Source organism: Coffea eugenioides, chromosome 7, assembly GCF_003713205.1.
Source record: "Coffea eugenioides isolate CCC68of chromosome 7, Ceug_1.0, whole genome shotgun sequence".
In the NCBI taxonomy this organism is placed as follows: Eukaryota; Viridiplantae; Streptophyta; class Magnoliopsida; order Gentianales; family Rubiaceae; genus Coffea; species Coffea eugenioides.
The window spans coordinates 10989099-11009087 of NC_040041.1; the positions used below are offsets into that span (position 1 = coordinate 10989099).

The 19989-nt window shown below is 33.8% G+C and overlaps 1 protein-coding gene and 1 pseudogene across 1 annotated transcript; one reads left to right on the plus strand and one right to left on the minus strand.

The window, feature by feature from the left end:
- Positions 1 to 5551: 5551 nt before the first annotated feature.
- LOC113776860 lies at positions 5552 to 7728 on the minus strand (annotated as a pseudogene).
- Positions 7729 to 9134: 1406 nt separating this feature from the next.
- Positions 9135 to 11643, plus strand: LOC113777854 (cytochrome P450 71A1-like). Its single transcript, XM_027323072.1, has 2 exons — positions 9135 to 10105; positions 10773 to 11643. The coding sequence occupies exons 1-2, from the start codon at positions 9200 to 9202 to the stop codon at positions 11400 to 11402; spliced, it is 1536 nt and encodes a 511-aa protein (XP_027178873.1). The 5' UTR covers positions 9135 to 9199; the 3' UTR covers positions 11403 to 11643.
- Positions 11644 to 19989: the final 8346 nt, after the last annotated feature.

Sequence of the window (19989 nt, forward strand, 5' to 3'; positions counted from 1 at the left end):
TCTTCGTCTCTCGATTATGTTTTAGCATTATTTGATCTTATCTCTTCTTCTCTCTATTATGCTTTAAGTAACGGGAAAATTGACAAACGTCGATTAGATTGAAGAAAGGGACCAAGAACTAGGATATTTATAAAGACTCCTGTTTGATAATTTAGTTCAGCACTTAAATTTAATATATTCAAATTTTAATATATTCAGACCGTTTGATAATCAAAATTAAACATCCGAATTAATTAAGTGGCACTGAATTTTCTAAGCAAAACTTGCTCCCAAAATTAAGTGATAAGTTGTTCACTTATCATTGAATGTGATATGCACTCAAATATATTATATTTAATTTTTTATTATTAAATTGTCTGAATATGTTAATATTAATATAATATATATATAATATAATATACATAATTGAAATATACCTATTAATATATATTAATATACATATTATAAAACAAAATTGAAATAAAAAATATTATATATATAAATAAATAAATATTAATATATAGAAACAGAGCCAGTATATATTTAAAAAAATTGTAAATTATAAAAATACTCAAAAATATATTTTAAAAGTACCTCTAAAAACAATTCTAAAAACATCTACAGTAAAAGTTTTTCATATACACAATTACAATAAAATTTTAAAAAAATACCTCCAAACATAACTAATCCAAACGGAGCCAGATGTATTCTAGTATTCCACGAGCTATTTTGTGTTGCCTTTCGTTTTTGCAAGGAAATGTTTTTGCAGCTTTAGCTGGGCCAAATCCTCATAATATTGTTTCCAAAAAAATCTGTCAAATATGCTCTGTCGGCCATGTAGGCGCGACAGGAGGTCCAATTTTTTTTTAAAAATATGGCAAAGGGCCGTCGGGCCCTGGTTGTTTTTTGACCACACTGTTGCCAACGTGGCGCAACGAACCTGGCAGCTGCGCTCCAGCCTTTTTTTTAATTTTTTGTAAAAAATGTGTAGGTTCCGTTGAGTTTGTTTGTTTTGTTTTGTTTTGTTAAGGGGGTTTTGGTTCATTAAGTTTAGCATGTTTACGATTTACAGTTTATTATTAAAAGGTTTAGGGTTTAGGGTTTGTTAAGTTTGCTGATAAAAGGGTTTGGATATAGCCATTGTAGTTAATAAAGAATTTATTAAGTTTGTTAATATAGTCGATAACTTACTTAAAAATTAAATTAAACGTAATTGTATTAAAGAAAAAAAATTAGTACATGAATCACGGTTTTTGTATTTTAGAATTTATATAAAATGCAATAATGTAAAAAAATTAATAATATATTAAAAAATTAATAGTTGTTTATAGAATGCACACAGTAAAAAAACTCTTATAGGTCGTTATTTGGTGTACCGTGTACGATGATACTTGATATTTATACTAAACGATTAAATCAATTAAAATGGTCGTAGATTTACTTATACCTCTATATTTAATAAATTAATGGATCCTTTTATCAAATTGTAGGATTTCATCAAATAATTTGTACTTTTGTATTTTGAAAATATATAACGTTATTAAACTTTATAACGATTAAATGTCAATATTGAAGATTGTCCAGCACATAAAATCCCAACCCAAGTCGTGTCTCCAAGATCCAGCTATCCGGTAGAAACACTACTTTAAGTGACGACGTGGTTCTTGATAAATCCATTTGTGACAGTACAATGTGCAACTCATAATAAATCCATAGGCTTTGAATCTCCATTAGGCCCAAAAATGATAAATCCATGGGCCAAAAAATTGATAAACAAGTTGAGTACTATGGTTTCATCTTTCCATGTAAACATTTTCCAGATCTTTGTCATGTAGCGTGACATTATTGCGAAAGAAAGTGTACTCTTTACAAGGATTTATGACAGGACAACGTGCAAGTCTGTACACAGACTCAGGAGCTGTGACAGCCGTCTGTACACAGAGCATTGACCTTTCCGATTTATTAGTAGTGGACCATTGATAGGATGTGTCGGACGAAGGAAATCACATGTCAAATTTCATTTTGATTTGTGGCTGGAAGGCTAAGGAGGCTGTCGGCCCTGAAGCAAAATTAAATTGGTCCACAAAAATTGCCAAACTAGTTTCCTTTTTCCAAATGTCTGTTATGTGAGTAAATGAAAACTTTTAAAATATTTTTACGCGTAACTACATGTACACATTCATTTATATTCATTTGTCTCTTTTTCAGTTTTTATACTCCATCTAGGATGTCTCATCATAATTTCGTAAAAAATGAAAAAACTATGTATATATAAATATTTTTTATAATTAGTCAATTATAAATTGGTGAAGTTCTAATCAATTTCATCCATTATCTAACTTACAAGAAAGGAAAATATATCTTCTAAAAACAAAGTTCAAAATGAATTTTTTAGTCTTTTGGAAAATTAAAATTCGAAGATAAAAGATGTTAATGCAAATGCACGGCTGAATGACCACGCCAACACTACTACGTTAATACTCCAGTCCATTGGTTTTTGTATTACTCATGCTTTTGCATTTCTTAATTTCTTGCATTACTTATTCTTTCTTCCCAATAATTCTACAGCCCATCATCATCATTCCAATTTTAATTCAATAATCTTCATACAAATTCGTGACATACCTGCATTTCAATACTCAAAATCTAATGGCATGCCTTACTTCATAATGGTGTTTAATTACTTAAGTTCATAAACAATCAATGGTATCAAAATCATAAACTTGTATCGTACAATAGGATGCCCTTCGCGTCATGATCAGAAGTTTAGCAATTAATCTCGGTCATCTCACAAGTAATTTCAATTTTGCAGCTAGGGGTGAAATTGCAAAGCATTTGGTTAATCGGATGTTCGAACGAATTTAATTAATTAAATTTAATATGAATTTAGCTCGGTCAAATAGATTTCGATATGGTCTTGGTAAAAACAAAATTATGAGAGCGCTTAATTAGTTTGAAAATAACTCGGAATTCTCGATTTTTTATTTTAATCGATATAGAGCGCGCACACACTATGTTACACATGTTCACTCCACGTTATTGCGGATATTTAATATTCTTAATTACTATTTTCTTTTATTCTTTTTTTTCATCATCTCTTCACTTTCCTTCTTTCTTTTTCTTGATCACTTGCATTTTGTGGAATTATTTTTCATATTTCCAATAGTTTGCTTTACTTGCTTTTCCATATTTGTAATTGTTTTCGTTAATAACAATTTCATCATATTTATGACTAACAATCTAACAGGGATTTATGCCTTTACAAATTGTTAGTTATTTGGTTAAAAAAACTTTTAAAAAGATTTGTTTTATTGTATGGCAATTTTTGGGGACAAATTACTTTTGCTTCAAGCCCCACATTTTCCTTGCTAAGTGTGTTGTGAGGTTACACGTGGCCTTGTTGGGATTGTGCTTTTTTGCAAAAAAATTTTTACATTTTTTCGCAATAACATTTTCTAATTATTATTGTACCTCACAAACATCAAATTGCTACAGTATATTTTTCTACAAAAATCCCTAAAAATGGCAATACAAATGGAGCTCTTGCAGCCACAAATCAAATGACTTTTGACGTCATTTTTAGTGTGACTTCCTTCTTCTGACACGTACCCACTTTGTATGGTTGGAACATCCCGCTATAGAACGATCCCCCAGCTTTTTGCCCAATCACTTAAGCACGGCAAGAAGTTTTTTTTTTTATTTTTTTTATTTTACTTTTAAATAGCAGCAATAAGTTATTAACAAAAGATAATATGCTAGCTCTAATACTATGACGCTATTCCCGTTTCCTCCAGAGGATTTTTCAGCCAACAAACTCCTCCAACTGCCTTCCTCAAGTCTTTCTAGGGTTCTTTCTATTTGTTTCTGTAATACATTTTCTGACAAATTTTTAATCCTAGTATTTTCTCAGTGGAAGTATCTTTTTTTCTTAGTGAGAATTTTTATTTTTTGTTTTTTTGTTTTTATTAGATTTAAGTTTATTCAAGTCTAAACTTTCTCACAGGGCTTGAAAATCTGTCCGGGAAAGGCTTACAAATCATTTGCAACTACAGACATTTATATGCATTTAATTATAAGAAAATTTGGAGCTTTCTAGTTTTTTTTTTTGTTATTGGTTTCTCTGATTTGAAGGAAGTCACTTCTATTTGCATTTCCATTGCGTCTTTTTCATGTATTTTCTGCTATTTGTACAGCTTTTATGTGAATAAATAAAATTCTCTTCTTCGTTAAAATAAATGAAAGAAAATATGAAGGAGAAATTAATTGATCTAATTGACAATATGTCTTTATCAATAGATGCCTCCTCAGATATTCTCAAAAACTTCCATACTCTATCATTATTTTTACACAATAGTACTTCTTTAACAATTACTAGCATTTCTATTTTGTAATTTGAACTACTTCCTTTCCATCTTTGGCACACTTAAAGTTGCAATTATCTTATGAAATTCTTAAATTCAATAACTTTCAACTACATGTTATGGTGAGAGATATTTGTTTGACATGATATAAACCTAAGAAGAAAAGAATTCAATTTGATAACACACGTAAGACAATATATATAGGTCCATGTACATAATCCAAAGACCAAAATTATATCAACTCAGTAAGCACATTTAATAATATTCCCTGGAGTCTTAAAATTAAGCATAAGTTAAACATTTTATCTGGAAATGTCTCCTAATAATCTTATACGTGAATGAAATAATTAGGCAGGGAATGGGAAACGGAAAGACTTGAGCATATGCTCTTTTTCTGTGAAATTGCACAACAAATATGGTAAGTAGCACCAACCCAGTGGGATGGCCAAGGAAATAGAAGCAACCTCTGCCATTGATGAGGGGAGTTGATGGAAGAAAACGCATTGCTTTGAACTGTAAACCTGCGCAGATTTGCAAAGAAAGGAGGTTGTTCAAGTGTCAATTCAGTGGCCACGACTCCACCTGGACGGTCGGACCATTCAGTACTGACAGAGCCATGTTAAGTCAAGGGCGAAGCCATGTTAGAGATCAATAATCAGAGGCTTACAAAATTTCGTAATTTTTCAATTTAGCTCACATTTGCATTGACAAATTTTGTAAAAATTTTATTTTGCTCTCGCATTGCCCCTTAGAGCATCTACAATGGTTTACACCCTTCAGGGTGTAATCCACATGCCACATCAGCATTCCACTATCTCCTCTTTTTATTACACTCTTATCCACAATGAATTACACTCACAGAATATAATAGCATGGGTCCACATGCCACATCAGCATTCCACTATCTCCTCTTTTATTATACTCTCTCCCCTATTTTATTTTAACAATGCACAACTCATAACCCATAAATAAATAAATTTATTATTTTAAAAATGGTTATTTTTAAAAATAAATTATTGATGTGACACCTCAAACGTGAAAATATCGTAATAATCCATTATTCATTAATAATACCCTATCTACTGAATTTAACTCCAAACGTGAAAATATCGTAATAATCCATTATTCATTAATAATACCCTATCTACTGAATTTAACTCCACGATATAATATTAAAATTAAATAAAATACAAATAATAATATAACGAATACTAATTTTTATTATTATTGCCTCCAAATCGTTCCCAAATATGCTCGAACAAATCCGATAGAAGTTGATGATGTACTTCCCGATCACGTAGTTTCGCATTCCTCTGAAGATAATGGTGAAAATTTTCGACTTGAGTCACAGGGATCGTTGGTTCTTCATCATCATCATCCCAGTTTTTTATTGCATCTCCGTCATCCTCGACAATCATATTATGCAATATGATGCATGTGTACACTATATCTTTCAATTTAGCTTTATGCCAAAATCGAGCTGGGCCACGTACAATTGCCCAACGAGATTGGAGCACTCCAAAATCTCGCTCGACGTCTTTTCTTGCAGCCTCCTGTATTTGCTTAAATTTGATCCTCTTTGGATCTTTAGGAGATGTAAAACTTTTAACAAATATTGTCCATTCTGGATATATGCCATCTACTAGACAATATCCTTTGTTGTACTGTGTGCCATTTACCATAAATTGAATATCAGGAGCATATCCGTGTAACACATCGTTAAATAGTGGAGATTGATTGAGTACATTAATGTCATTGTTAGACCCCGCGACGCCAAAAAATGCATGCCATATCCACAAATCTGCTGATGCAATTGCTTCTAGCATTATTGTGGGAGATCCTTGATCACCTCGAGTAAATTGACCTTTCCATGGCACGGGACAATTCTTCCATTGCCAATGCATGCAGTCAATGCTACCAAGCATTCCGGGGAAACCATGGCGCTCAGAATGCAATTGAAGTAAACGTTCAACATCATTAGTATTAGGCCTTCTCAAGTATTGTGCCCCATAAATATCGATCACGCACCAACAAAATTGTGACAAACATTCGATTGCAGTGCATTCACCCATCCTTATGTACTCGTCCAATTGGTCAACAGGTGCTCTATATGCTAATTGTCGGATAGCTGCTGTGGTTTTTTAAAGTGGAGAAAGTCCTCTTTTGCCGGCTGCATTGACCCTCATTTGAAAAAACTCTGAATGATTTGTCATCGACTCTACAATTCGAAGGAATAATTCCTTTCTCATTCAAAATCATCAGCGGAATATATGTGAAGGATACACTGGCTCGTCGGTGAAATAGTCATTAACAAGTCAAACATGTCTGACACCACGCTGTCGATTGTAATATCTTCGACTGTGTGGATGGATGTTACGACTTGAAGATGTATGTTGCGTTTGCCATTGCTCCAACATCTTCATAATTTGATCATCAATGTCATCTATCATTTCATCGCCTAAAAACTTTTTAATTTCTTCTATAAGAGAGATATCAGGATATTAATACATTTTTTGAGTGTGTTGAGTATTTGGTGGCAATGTATTACGTCTTGCCAATACATATATAGTGCTAGTGTTATAACAGCTAGTTTTCCAACGACTCATTTTTCTAACGGCTAATTTTCCAACGGCTAATCTTCTGACTTATTATAATGAATATATATAATATATATTTATATAATACAATTATTTAATTAAGAATAATTATATTTATCTAATATAAATTATAAATTTATGAATATTATATTAATTTAAAATGATGAAATTTGAAATTTCGTTAGCTTGGTTTCGAATCCATGGCTGGATTTCATAGTTTGGTTTCGAATCCATAACTGGATTTCATAACCTAGTTTGCTTGGTTTCGAATCCATGGTCGGATTTCATAGCTTGTGTCTAGTTACTCCATAAATGTACTACATAAGTGATTAATATGATACAACATGGTTTTTTCTGCATCTTATTGCACCGTATAGTAAAATAAAATTAAAAATAGACTAAGAAATATTATATTTGGCTTTTAGGATGGAGCACATTTGCTCATGAATTCGAAGCTGTTAATTGGTCATACCCGTGGAATCCTTGAGTAAGATTTCATAATCACTTTGAAAATTATAACTTTCTAACTTATTTGCCAAGTTTTCCATAGCCTGCAATTTTTCTTCTTTTTGCTGCATCAACACTTTTCGGATTTGATCAAATTCCTCACTCACATTTTCCTCGTTCACCTTTGATTTTGCCTTTTTCTTTCCCTTCTTTAATGCTTTTTGACCAGGTGGGTGAACTTCACGTGCTTCATTATCATCGATGTCAAAATTTGAATTCGTATTGGATGAAGAAGTGTATGCCCCGCTTTCATCAGTCCTTATCTTTTTTGAAGAACGTTGCATAGGAGTATTTACTTTCCACTTCGGATCATTTTTCAACAACACCCACACATGTTCACGTAAAAAATGCTTGTTATTATTCTGATGAAATAGCTCACGTGCGTGTTGCTTGATCTAGTCATCATTCCACCTGCTATGATGTTCGCCGACCAATCTGTTGTAATATTGGTTGAACTCATTAACCATCCGACTCAACCAATGCCAATGTGATTTCACTGCTTTATATTTTCGTGGTGGTCCAGATTTTCGATTCTCATTGAAGTAGTCGACGACTCGTTTCCAAAAACTTTTTTCATTTTGAGAGTTACCCACAATGCTGCAATTTGAAATTGTGAGCCAAGCACTTGCAAGAATCTTGTCATCATCCACACTCCATGGAACACATTTACGGTCAGGTTCTTCCACCGCCTAATTTGTGAGATTTATATTTTCTACCTCACGTTGTGTTGAATACGGCGGAAATTGAGAATCTTAAATTGACTCTGTTGGTGTTGCATTATCTTGTTGACCGGCGAAATCAAAATCCTTCCTTATTTCCGATGGAGTCGTTGAGCCTCCACAACCCATACCAAGGTTATAATACCCCGGTGTATAGTGATTTCCCATAGAATGATAAAATAATTAGGTGACGGATACATGGGAATTTGATATGGAAAATGTGGTGGATTTTGGAAATTTGATGGATGATTGGAATTGGGTAAATTTGGGTAATTTGGAATTGGAAATGGATAATTTGGCAAATTTGAATAATTTTGGTGGTTTTGATTTTGTGAAGCGGATGAATTTTCTATATTTGGATTATTTAACATATTTCTAAAACTACTAAGATTCTCATCTATAATGATAAAATACTGAAATTTATAAAATTATGTAAAGAGATTGAAAATAATGAATAAGGGAGTAGGAGAGATAATGGAGTAGAAGATTGTGAGGTAAAATAAAAAAATTACCTTGTGTATTTATAGGAAGTAAAATAAATTATCCGTTGCTAAAATATAGCCGTTGTAAAAAAAGGCCATTGTAAAATGACTGGTTCCAAAAATGACCGTTGTAAAATATTTCAAAAAATGACCAAGTAAAATGCTGTCTCATTTTGGCTATTTGGATGTTTGCTGGTATTGTAATACCGTTTGGATCCCATAGCATCTTCCATGACACGCATCATCAGTATTGTGCGTGTAATCTCCATGACACGGTCTCCCAACCTTGTCATGGAGCAGTGTAATGGGGGGCATTATACCCCCCAATATACATTGCTGTGGAAAGTAGAATGGACCAGCTAAATAACCAAGATGCCGCCGATCACAATAATTTGCATAGTGAGTTCTTGCTAGTAGTTATTTAGTGTCTTCCAAGCCTTTGCTCATTATAAATACCGGCCCCCTCCACATTCCAAACATACTCAACCACCTTCCTTGTGCTACATTCTGCTATCTTCTGCCACCACCACCACCACCCCCACTGCTCCCACAAAATGGAAAGCTTTTCTCCCACCTGGGCTGCATATGCACTTGTGTGGGTTGCAACGGTGGTTATTGCCCACCTCTCGAAGCATTTCCATCAGAAAAAACTCAACCTCCCACCAGGTCCAAGGCAATGGCCTATAATTGGAAACTTAAACCTCATTGGCACCCTTCCTCATCGTTCACTCCATCAACTCTCCCTCACATATGGCCCCCTAATGCACCTTCAATTCGGCTCCTTCCCAGTTGTCGCTGCCTCCTCTGTGGAGATGGCCAAAGTTTTCCTCAAAACCATGGACCTCACATTTGCAGGGAGGCCTAAAACTGCAGCCGGAAAATATACCGCTTATGATTACACCAACGTGACTTGGTCCCCTTACGGACCATACTTGCGCCAGGCACGTAAGATTTTCCTTACGGAATTATTCAGTGCAAAAAGACTAGAATCATATGAACATATTCGGGTGGAAGAAATGAATTCGCTTCTGCTACAGCTGTTCAAGTCATTGGGCAAGCCTATCGTGTTGAGAGATTATCTTTCAACAGGGAATTTGAACCTGATTAGTAGGATGGTCCTGGGGAAAAGATACATTGTTGAGTCTGAGAACTCAATTGTCACGCCCGAAGAGTTCAGGCAAATGCTGGACGAGGTGTTTTTGCTGACTGGTGTGTTTAACATTGGTGATTTCATACCTTGGATCGATTTCTTGGATTTGCAGGGGTATATCAAGAGGATGAAAATCTTGAGCAAGAAATTTGATAGGTTTCTGGAGCATATTCTCGATGAACATAATGCCCAGAGGAAGGACGAAACTGATTGTGTCAGCAAGGACATGGTGGACGTCCTTCTGGGCCTTGCAGATGATCCCACTTTGGAGGTGAAGCTAGAGAGGCATGGAGTCAAGGCATTGATTCTGGTATATATTACTTACAAACAGCATACCGCATGCTGTCAAGTTTTAAACGATTGAAAACTTGAGAGAAAATATTCAGTGATCTTTTGAACTTGAATACTCCTCAAAATTTTCTTTGCTACTGAAAACTTGAGAGAAAGTAGTCAGGATCTTTGTAGTTTGATGAAAATTTTTCAGTGGAGGCAGAATTAACAAGAAAATTCTTTTTAATCCTTCTAAAAGAAATTGCTTTTGATAAAGGTACTCAAGTAAGTAAGAATATTGTTGGCCAAGTACAGTCAATTTGCAACTCAAAAACGTTTGTGGGCCAAGTCAATTTGCAACACAAGAAGTTGATTAGAACTTGAGTTTTGCTGATAAGTACATTGGTTCTATTCTTTGCTGATAGTAAGATTTATTTCACGTCCCGGTGGGGAGCACAAATAATAATTCTTAAGAAATTCCAAGCCTATTATAGGAAATTTATTTTGTGCCCTGTTTCTGCAAGAAATAACCACTTTTTTTGCAATTTTTTTTAGGTTATTCTCTAAACACGGTTTTTAACTATTTTTTTTTTAATTACGTTTTCATTCAGATATCACATTCGGAACATTGAAACATAAATAAGTTTAAGAACTTCAATGATTGGACTAAGTTTCTTGCTGCACTTTGCGTAACGATTGAACTCTAGGACCTACTTGCTGGTGGAACCGAGACCTCAGCGACTACAGTAGAATGGGCCATTTCGGAGCTACTGAAAAACCCAGAAATATTCAACAAGGCAGCCGAAGAACTCGACCGTGTTATCGGTCAGAATCGATGGGTGAACGAGAAGGACATGCCAAATCTTCCTTACATAGAGGCTATTGTTAAAGAAACAATGCGTATGCATCCCGTGGTCCCATTGCTAGTGCCAAGATGTGCTCGCGAAGATTGCAAAGTTGCAGGGTACGATATTCAAAAAGGGACTCGAGTCATCGTCAACGTTTGGTCAATTGTGAGGGACCCTGAATTGTGGGAGAAGCCAGAGGTATTTTGCCCCGACAGATTCATGGGAAAGGACATTGACTTCAAAGGGCAAGACTGTAAGTTCTTGCCATTTGGTGCTGGAAGAAGAATGTGCCCAGGGTACAGTTTAGGCCTCAAGGTTATCCAATCTAGTTTGGCCAATCTTTTACATGGATACAGATGGAAGTTGCCAAATGACATGAAGCCTGAGGACCTGGACATGGAAGAAATATTCGGGCTTACTGCACCAAGAAAGATCCCACTTGTTGCCATTGTTGAGCCTCGGCTTCCTCGTAATCTTTATTCACTATGATTTACTACGTGTATGTTTGATCTCCCAGTATTCATTATCAACTTGTGTTCAAATAAATCAGCTCTGCAAGTTTAGAATTTGTAGCTGCGCTTATATGTGTTTGCCAATTGCCACAACGCTGCAAACCCTTGTAGTTGGTGCATGGCATATGCGTAATCATTGAGATTGTTATGCGTATTGAAGTCCAAATTTGTTCGCAATTATGTGAAACTGTGAATATGCACACCCCTGATGTTTCAAATACATTCTATAACATTCTGATGCTAATTTAAATCTGCAATAGCAGGTGCACAGTCAAAGCAATGTGCTCTCTGCCATCTTTCCTCTTAGCATCTTCCATCAATTCCTGTGCACCTCTAAGCCATGCCACTGGATTGGTGCTACTTTCCGTACTTGTTGGGAGGAAGAGAGAAAGAGAGAAAAAAAAAAAAAAAAAGAGCGGAGGGTGAGGTGGCTGTGGCAGTGATGGCATGGGAAGGGAGGGAAGAGGAAGAGCAGCAGTGGTGTGGTGCGGAGAGAAAGAAGAAGAAGAGAGGAGAGAAAAGAAAAAAGAAAAAAAAGGAAAAAAAAAAAGCAAGATTTGGAATTTTTTCAAAACTTCAAATGCACAAAAGTTTTCTTACAAGTTTTATAGTAAAGCATGGTAAAATTTTAAACTAACACCTAGAAAATAGCAATCATTTTGGAAACAAACCCTGAGATTTATTATAATATCACTTAGCTTTTCCGAAGTTTTTAAAATCTCACTTTCTTCCCCTGCCAACTTGGGAAGATCAAGTGTTCCTATCAAAGGTCACAAATTTACAACAATTACTGTTGCACTCTTTATGACTATTTAATTGAAAAACCAAAACAAGAAGAGAATTTTTAAAAGACCAAAAACTATAGATGAAAAAGATAACCAAATTGCTATCCAATATTGGTCGATATTTCTTTGTATCAACGTGGTGGTGGAATAGTAAAAGACATGGGTAAATTAAATTCTAGTTAAAGACATGGGTAATTTTTGTAGAATAGCTATGAGGAAATCAAGCAATTCTTTTAGAAAATATGTTCTAATATAGGATATAATTTAAGTTATACTAAAAATTAAAATAACCTCTTCATACATGTGGTTTGTAATATAAATCCTACTTATAGAAAAAAATTATATAAATAAGTCAGAATTTAAAGAATTAGTCAAAAATGTTCTAATGACCAAATATATATCTAGGAATATTCTTTTTTTGTTAGAACATGATTTGTTATACAAGGTAATAGTTATTGTACATCTACAAGATTATTCGTTATTGCATTTATAGTTGCTCATATTTTCAACTTTTTACTTTTTAAATTTATTTTATTTTTTATTGTTGTTGTATGCTTAATAAGTAGGATAGCATAAGAGTAATATTAGAACAAAAATTTTATCTTTCTTGCATTTCCTTCAAAGGGGCTAAAATGTATGAAAAATATGAATCCAAGAGAGGTATGTGAGATTTTAAAAATTGAAAGAGTTCTAAGTGATATTATGAGAAATGTCATACGAGGTTTCTAAAATTATCCCAAAAAAAAATCATCCAAATGAACCTTGTTGTTGTTGCAAAATCTTTGCTTCGGAATCCTGACAGGTGCCGAACCTGTGCAATAATAAATACCTACTCGAGAAAAATACAGATTTTATATATAGCGGTGAGTAGGGTCGAATCCACAGGGACTGGGGATAATTCGTTTCTTCTAGAGTCCAAAGTATGGGGGGTTTTGGATTAAATGCTAACTAAATAAATTAATTGCAGAAAATAATTGATTAAGAGGAATAATTAAGGGAAAACTCTAGCCAAGGGTACACTTCAGAAATGGTTCAGGCACTGATCATTGATTCACAGATAATTCCACATTTATTAATAGATTAGTTATAGTTGCCATGCACGCGATAAACAACCAACCTTTCCTTACTTTCTCTATAGTTAAGGTACGACCGTTAACTATTTCTCTAACCCAAAAACAACCCTAGGTACGACCGTAGGGTTTAATTTCTAGATTGCCTTAATAATTAGAAAGGCCCAATCCTAACTAACAAACACGCTACGAGGGTTTGTTTAAGTTAGATCGTATGTTCCCCTGACATAAACCCAATTACGCCAGTTGCTACTGAGATAAAGATAACGAACAATTACGGATTCAATTATCCCTATTTAGCAAAATAGCCTATGTGAATAATTAAATATTGCGCATCTATTCAATCACTCACACGAGCTATAGCAATTAAAAGCAGGAAACATATAAATACCAATAAATTAAGGAAGCAATTAAAATAAATTAGATCTCACAGTAATTGTTGAACCAAGTCTTCAGTTGTCCCCTTGACTAGAATTAAGAGGTTAGTCCTCCATTAATGGAGAACAACCATGCGAAAGAGCTAAGAAAAGAAAACTAAAACTATGCTAAAAGCTGTCTGCGTAGCCTTTCTTACAATTGTCTTTTTATAGCCAAAAGGAAGATGACCAAAGCTATCTATCCAGTGATCCCCACAAATAAAGAACAAAAACAACTCTCAAAGCTTCCTACGTTTCTTTCCTTCCAAAGTCCAATGACTAATGCTTTTCCGTGGTCCCCGCCGCAGATTCCAAATCAAAGTACAAAAGGCAAGGCCTCTTGATGTCTCCTCCTCTTTTCCGTCTTTCATTGCTCTTAGGACTCTTAAGTACTCAAGACACTCCCAATTAGCAGAAGAAATGCAGTCCGCGTATATCACCATGTGGGCCAAGTCTATGGCTTATTTGAAGTCTCAATTATCTCCAAAAAGTCCCTCCTTTTTTGTAGTTTTCTGCTTCAATCCCTGAAATTGGGTCCAATACCAAATATAAGTAAATATTAATAATTAAAACGATATTTGGCAAGGATAAAAGGGGAAATTAACAATAAAATTGCTAACAATTAACACCCTATCAAATCCTAGTGCCATATTTCCATCTTCTTTAACTCTCCGTCACTTCAACAAACAAAAAAAAAGAAGCAATTTTGGTAGCGAGCTACTTTGAATAAGATCGTGAAATAATTGCATGTAGAAATTTGACAAGAAGTGAAAGCAATCAAATTTGCAATATGTCAACATATATTTTTATATGAACACGTATTCTAGTATTCCATGAGCCATTTTGTCTTGCCTTTCGTTCTGCTAGGAAATGGCCAAATCCTCCTAATATTTGTTACTTCCCAAAAAAATCCGCCAAATATGGCTTTGTCGGCCATGTAGCACGACGGGGAGGTCCAGAATATTTTTTTAAAAAAAATGGCAGAGGGTCGTCGCGCCCTGGCTTTTTTTACCACACTGTCGCGCCAACGTGACGCAACGAACCTGGCAGCTATGCGACGAGCCTTTTTTTTTTTTTTCAAATGTTTTGTAAAAAATGTGTTGGTTCCGTTAAGTTTTTTTTTTTTTTGGATAAGGGGGTTTTGGTTTATTAAGTTTTAGCATGTTTAGGATTTACAATTTATTGTTTAGGGTTTAGGATTTGTTAAGTTTGTTGATAAAAGGGTTTGGATATGGCCATTGTAGTTAATAAAGGATTTATTAAATTTGTTAATATAGTCGATAACTTACTTAAAAAATAAATGAAACGTAATTGTATTGAAGGAAAAAATGAGTACATGAATCGCAGTGTTTGTATTTTAGAATTTGTATAGAATGCAATAGTGTAAAAAAATTAATAATATATTAAAAAATTAATAGTTGTTTATAGAATGCACACATAGTGAAAGTACTCTTATAGGTCGTGATTTGGTATACGATGATATTTGATACTTGTACTAAATGATTAAACCAGTTAAAGTGGTCATAAATTGACTTGTACCTCTACGTTTAATAAATTAATGGATCCTTTTATCCAATTGTAGAATTTCATCAAATAATGTGTCCTTTTGTATTTTGAAAATATGTAACGTTATTAAACTTTAAAATAATTAAACAGGAAAAGTAGGACAGTTAATTAAATGTCAAGATAGTATGCAGTATATTGAATGGATGGGATTTAAATCTAAGTAGAAGACCGGACAATATCAACACTTCGGGGTTTCTTGTGTTTATCCTTGTCTTTGGCCTTCTTACAAGGTGTGGTGGGGGAATAACAATACCTAGTAGGCGCGACGGTCCTTTGCCTTCTTTAAAAGAGAAGAAAAATCTGGATCGCCTGACGCTTCTATATGGCACAACGGGCATGCTTTAATACACAACTTACACATAGTTACATTTGGCGGATTTTTTTTTGGAAGTAACAATAATATTCTGAGGATTTGCCTTGGCGTAAAAGTTGCTTGTAATTGTTGTTAGTCTAGCTACTTGACTTCAATATTGAAGATTGTCCGGCACATAAAATCCCAAGTCGTAGAAACAGTATATGAAGTGACGACGAGGTTCTTGATAAATCCATTTATGACAGCACCATGTGCAACTCATGATAAATCCATAGGCTTTGAATCTCCGTTCGATCATAATTAAATGTGATATTATTTAAAAGATATAGACGGATGCACGGTATATTCATCTAATTTGACGGTGATTTAGTTTCCTACAAATTATTTCAGGATGTCTTCGAGCCTTTCCTCTTCCCATTATGTAGTAGGCTATCTTATCGACAAAAAAAAAAAAAAAAAAAAAAACTCCATTCGGCCAAAAATCATAAACCCGTGGGCCAAAAAATTGATAAACAAGTTTTTTTTTTTTTTTTTGTCAATCGTCAACCCTACTCCTATTTCTACTCTATGCTAACCTAACTAGAGGGGAGACCCAACTGGGCCTATGGGGGGACCGATGGGGACAGAACCACCACCAGACCAGATGGGTGCACCACGCACCCATCTGGATTTTTTGAAGAACCACAACTGTGGCAAATTGGTGGGAGGCAAGGTTCGAACCCTTGCCTCCCACCCCACCAAAGCCTTAAAGGCTTGGTGGTGGCCATCAGCCTAAGGCTGATGGTTAAAAAAAAAAAAATTGATAAACAAGTTGAGTACTACCCTTTACATCTTTCTCTGTAATCTTTCAACAACTGTAAGAAACACACACACCCGAATATAAGGTAATTCCACCAGTTTACCAAAAAGCAATTACTACATCTTTATCTGTAATCATTTTCACGAGTTTGTCATGTAGCCTGATAGGGATATTATTGCGAAAGAAAGTATTCTCTATTATGACAGGACCATGTGCAACTCCTGTCAGACTCAGGAGCTTTCACCTTTCCGACTGGATGTGTCGGGCGAAGGAAATCACATGTCAAATTTCATTTGATTTGTGGATGGAAGTTCTATGGAAGCTATAGGCCCTGAAGCAAAATTATTTTTTTTATTAATTTTTTTTTTCAAAACGATAACACTGAAGCAAAATTAATTGGTCCACAAAAATTGCCAAACTAGTTTTCTTTTTCCAAATTTCTGTTGCGTGAGTAAGTGAAAACTTTCACAACCATTAGTTCTTTTAAAATATTTTGAAGCGCAACTACATGCACACATTCTATACTCATTTGTCTCTTCTTCAGTTTTTATACTCCATCTAGGATGTCTAATCATTGTTTTGTAAAAAATTAAAAAAAACTATGTATATTTTTTCTTTATAATTAGTCAATTATAAATTGGTAAAGTTCTAATCAATTTCATCCATTATCTAACTTGCAAGAAAGGAAAAGATATCTTCTAGATACAAAGTTCAAATTGAATTTTTAGTTCACATGATGTGTCGATCGATATTCGTTTGTCCATTTTCTGTTAAAGAAACTTTACTTATTACAATCTTTTCTTTACACTCCTCTAAAATAGTATGAAATATTACCATAATTCTTAACATGTCATTGTTAAACCGTACCGAGGGTCAAGGATTATTGAAAAGTAATCATTAAATAGTATATGAGTTAATTATTCTTAATAATTTTCAAAGTATGTTTTATGTTTAGTGTCTTACATTCATTAAATTTATTGTTTTAGTTCATTTATATCCATGTTTTTTGGAAAATTAAAATTCGAAGATAAAAAGAAGTTAATTGAAATGCACGGCTGAATAACTGGTGGTCTAATTCTGTTGAAAGAATATTATTTTAGCAAAAAACTCCGCCAACACTACATTAATACACTCATACTTTTGCATTTCTTAATTACTTGCATTACTTATTCTTTCTTCCCAACAATTCTACAGCCCATAATCATCATTCCAATTTTAATTCAATAATCTTCATACAACTCTGAACATATAACTATATTTAATATAAATTCGTGTCATTCCTGCATTTCAATTCTCAAAATCTTATGGCATGCCTTACTTTATAATGGTGTTTAATTACTTAAGTTCTTAAACAATCATTAGTATCAAAATCATAAACTTGTATCGCACAATAGTATGCTCTTCGCATCATTATCAGAAGTAATCTCAATTTCGTCGCATTTGGCTAATAGACGTCATTTTCTGTGTGACTTCCTTCTTCTGACACGTATCCACTTTGTATGGTTGGAACTTCCCGCTATAGACCGATCTGGTAGGTCGTGGCCAATAATGGGATAGCATAGTTTTTTTGCCCCATCACTTAAGCACGGCAAGAATTTTTTTTTTTAATTTTAAATAGCTGCAACAAGTTATTAACAAAAGATAATATGCTAGCTCTAATACTATGACGCTATTCCCGTTTCCTCTAGAGGATTTTTCAGCCAACAAACTCCTTCAACTCCCTTCCTCAAGTTCTTTCTAGGGTTCTTTCCATTTGTTTCTGTAATACATTTTTTTGACAAATTTTCAATCCTAGTATTTTCTCAGTAGAAGTATCTTTCTTTCTTAGTGAGAGTTTTTGCTATTTTTTTTTTTAGTTTTTATCAGATTTAAGTTTATTCAAGTCTAAACTTTCTCGCAGGGCTTGAAAATCTGTCCGGGGAAGGCTTACAAATCATTTGCAACAACAGAGATTTATATGCATTTAATTGTAAGAAAATTTGGAGCTTTCTAGTATTTTTTTTTCTTATTGGTTTCTCTGATTTGAAGGAAGTCACTTCTATTTGCATTTCCATTGCGTCTTTTTCATATATTTGCGGCTATTTGTACAACTTTTCTGTGATTAAATCAAATTCCCTTCCTCGTTAAAATAAATGAAAGAAAATATGAAGGAGAAATTAAATTGATCTAATTGACAATATGTCTTTATCACTAGATGCCTTCTCAGATATTCTCAAAAACTTCCATACTCTAACTATCATTATTTGACCACAATAGTACTTCTTTAACAATTACTAGCATTTCTATGTTGTCATTTGAACTGCTTCCCTTCCATCTTTGGTACACTTAAATTTGCAATTATCTTATGAAATTCTTAAATTCAGTAACTTTCAACTACATGTTATGGTGAGAGATATTTGTTTGACATGATATAAACCTAATGAGAAAAGAATTCAATTTGAAAACACACGTAAGACAATATATATAGGTTCATGTACATAAACCAAAGAACAAAATTATATCAATTCAGTAAGCACATTTAATAATATTCCCTGGAGCCTTAAAGCATAAGTTAAACATTTTATCTGGAAATGTCTCCTAAGAATCTTATACGTGAATGAAATAATTAGGCAGAGAACTGGGAAACGGAAAGACTTGAGCATATGCTCTTTTTCTGTGAAATTGCACAACAAATATGGTAAGTAGCACCAATCCAGTGGAATGGCCTATTATAAGTGCATATTTTATATATTTTAAGTGTGTTTTATTATTTAGTTTGGTGTGTTTTAACTACATTTATAACTAATTAACTAAATTTCTAGTGAAAATATGCTTGTGGTTAAAAGTATAAAAATTACATTTCTATGGATTTTAATAGTGATAACTTAATTTTTTTATAGATTTAATAATTCAATCATCAATTGGAGTGAATTGAAAATATATTTGGATGATTATTGATGATTTCAAGTTGTTTAAAGAAGACATGAAGTGCAAAAATGAAATGCAAACAAGAACAAAAGAAAGAAAGTTTTACAACTTTGACACCTTGTGATATTTTGGCTATATCTTGCACTACAAACATCAGATTGAGATCATTATTAACCATTTTGAAACTAAGAGATATATCTATAGTTGTTATGAAAACATCAAAGTCCAATTCAGTTATTTTCATTTTCAAAAAGTCGAAATATAGAAGTACAATTCCATTGTCGAATCTGTAACAGAGTCTTGACCAGGTGATGAAATTTTGGTCATTTCTCAGTCCACAGAGCTTCAAATTGGATGATTCCTAATGCATCGGAAAGCTAACTGAAAAAGCTACAACTTTTATGTTTTGCACAAGAACTAGTTCAGCCTTCATCATTAAGAAAAAATCAGTGAAAGTTGGGAAAAGCAGAGAAAGTAAATTCAAGTTCGGATCCATACTAAACCCGATCTCGGATAAACTTCTGTAATCAGAGGCTACATCCAAGAGGAGAATCTGAGCTCGGATCCCCATGTTATAGGCCTCAGATCCTAATGTGTAGTGAAGATAAAAATGAAGAAAATTGAAATCCAAGGAGTATTTAGAGCGATCCAACCTCGGATCCCCAATTGCAGCTTTGCAACTTGTGCTCCATTCACATAACCTTTTGG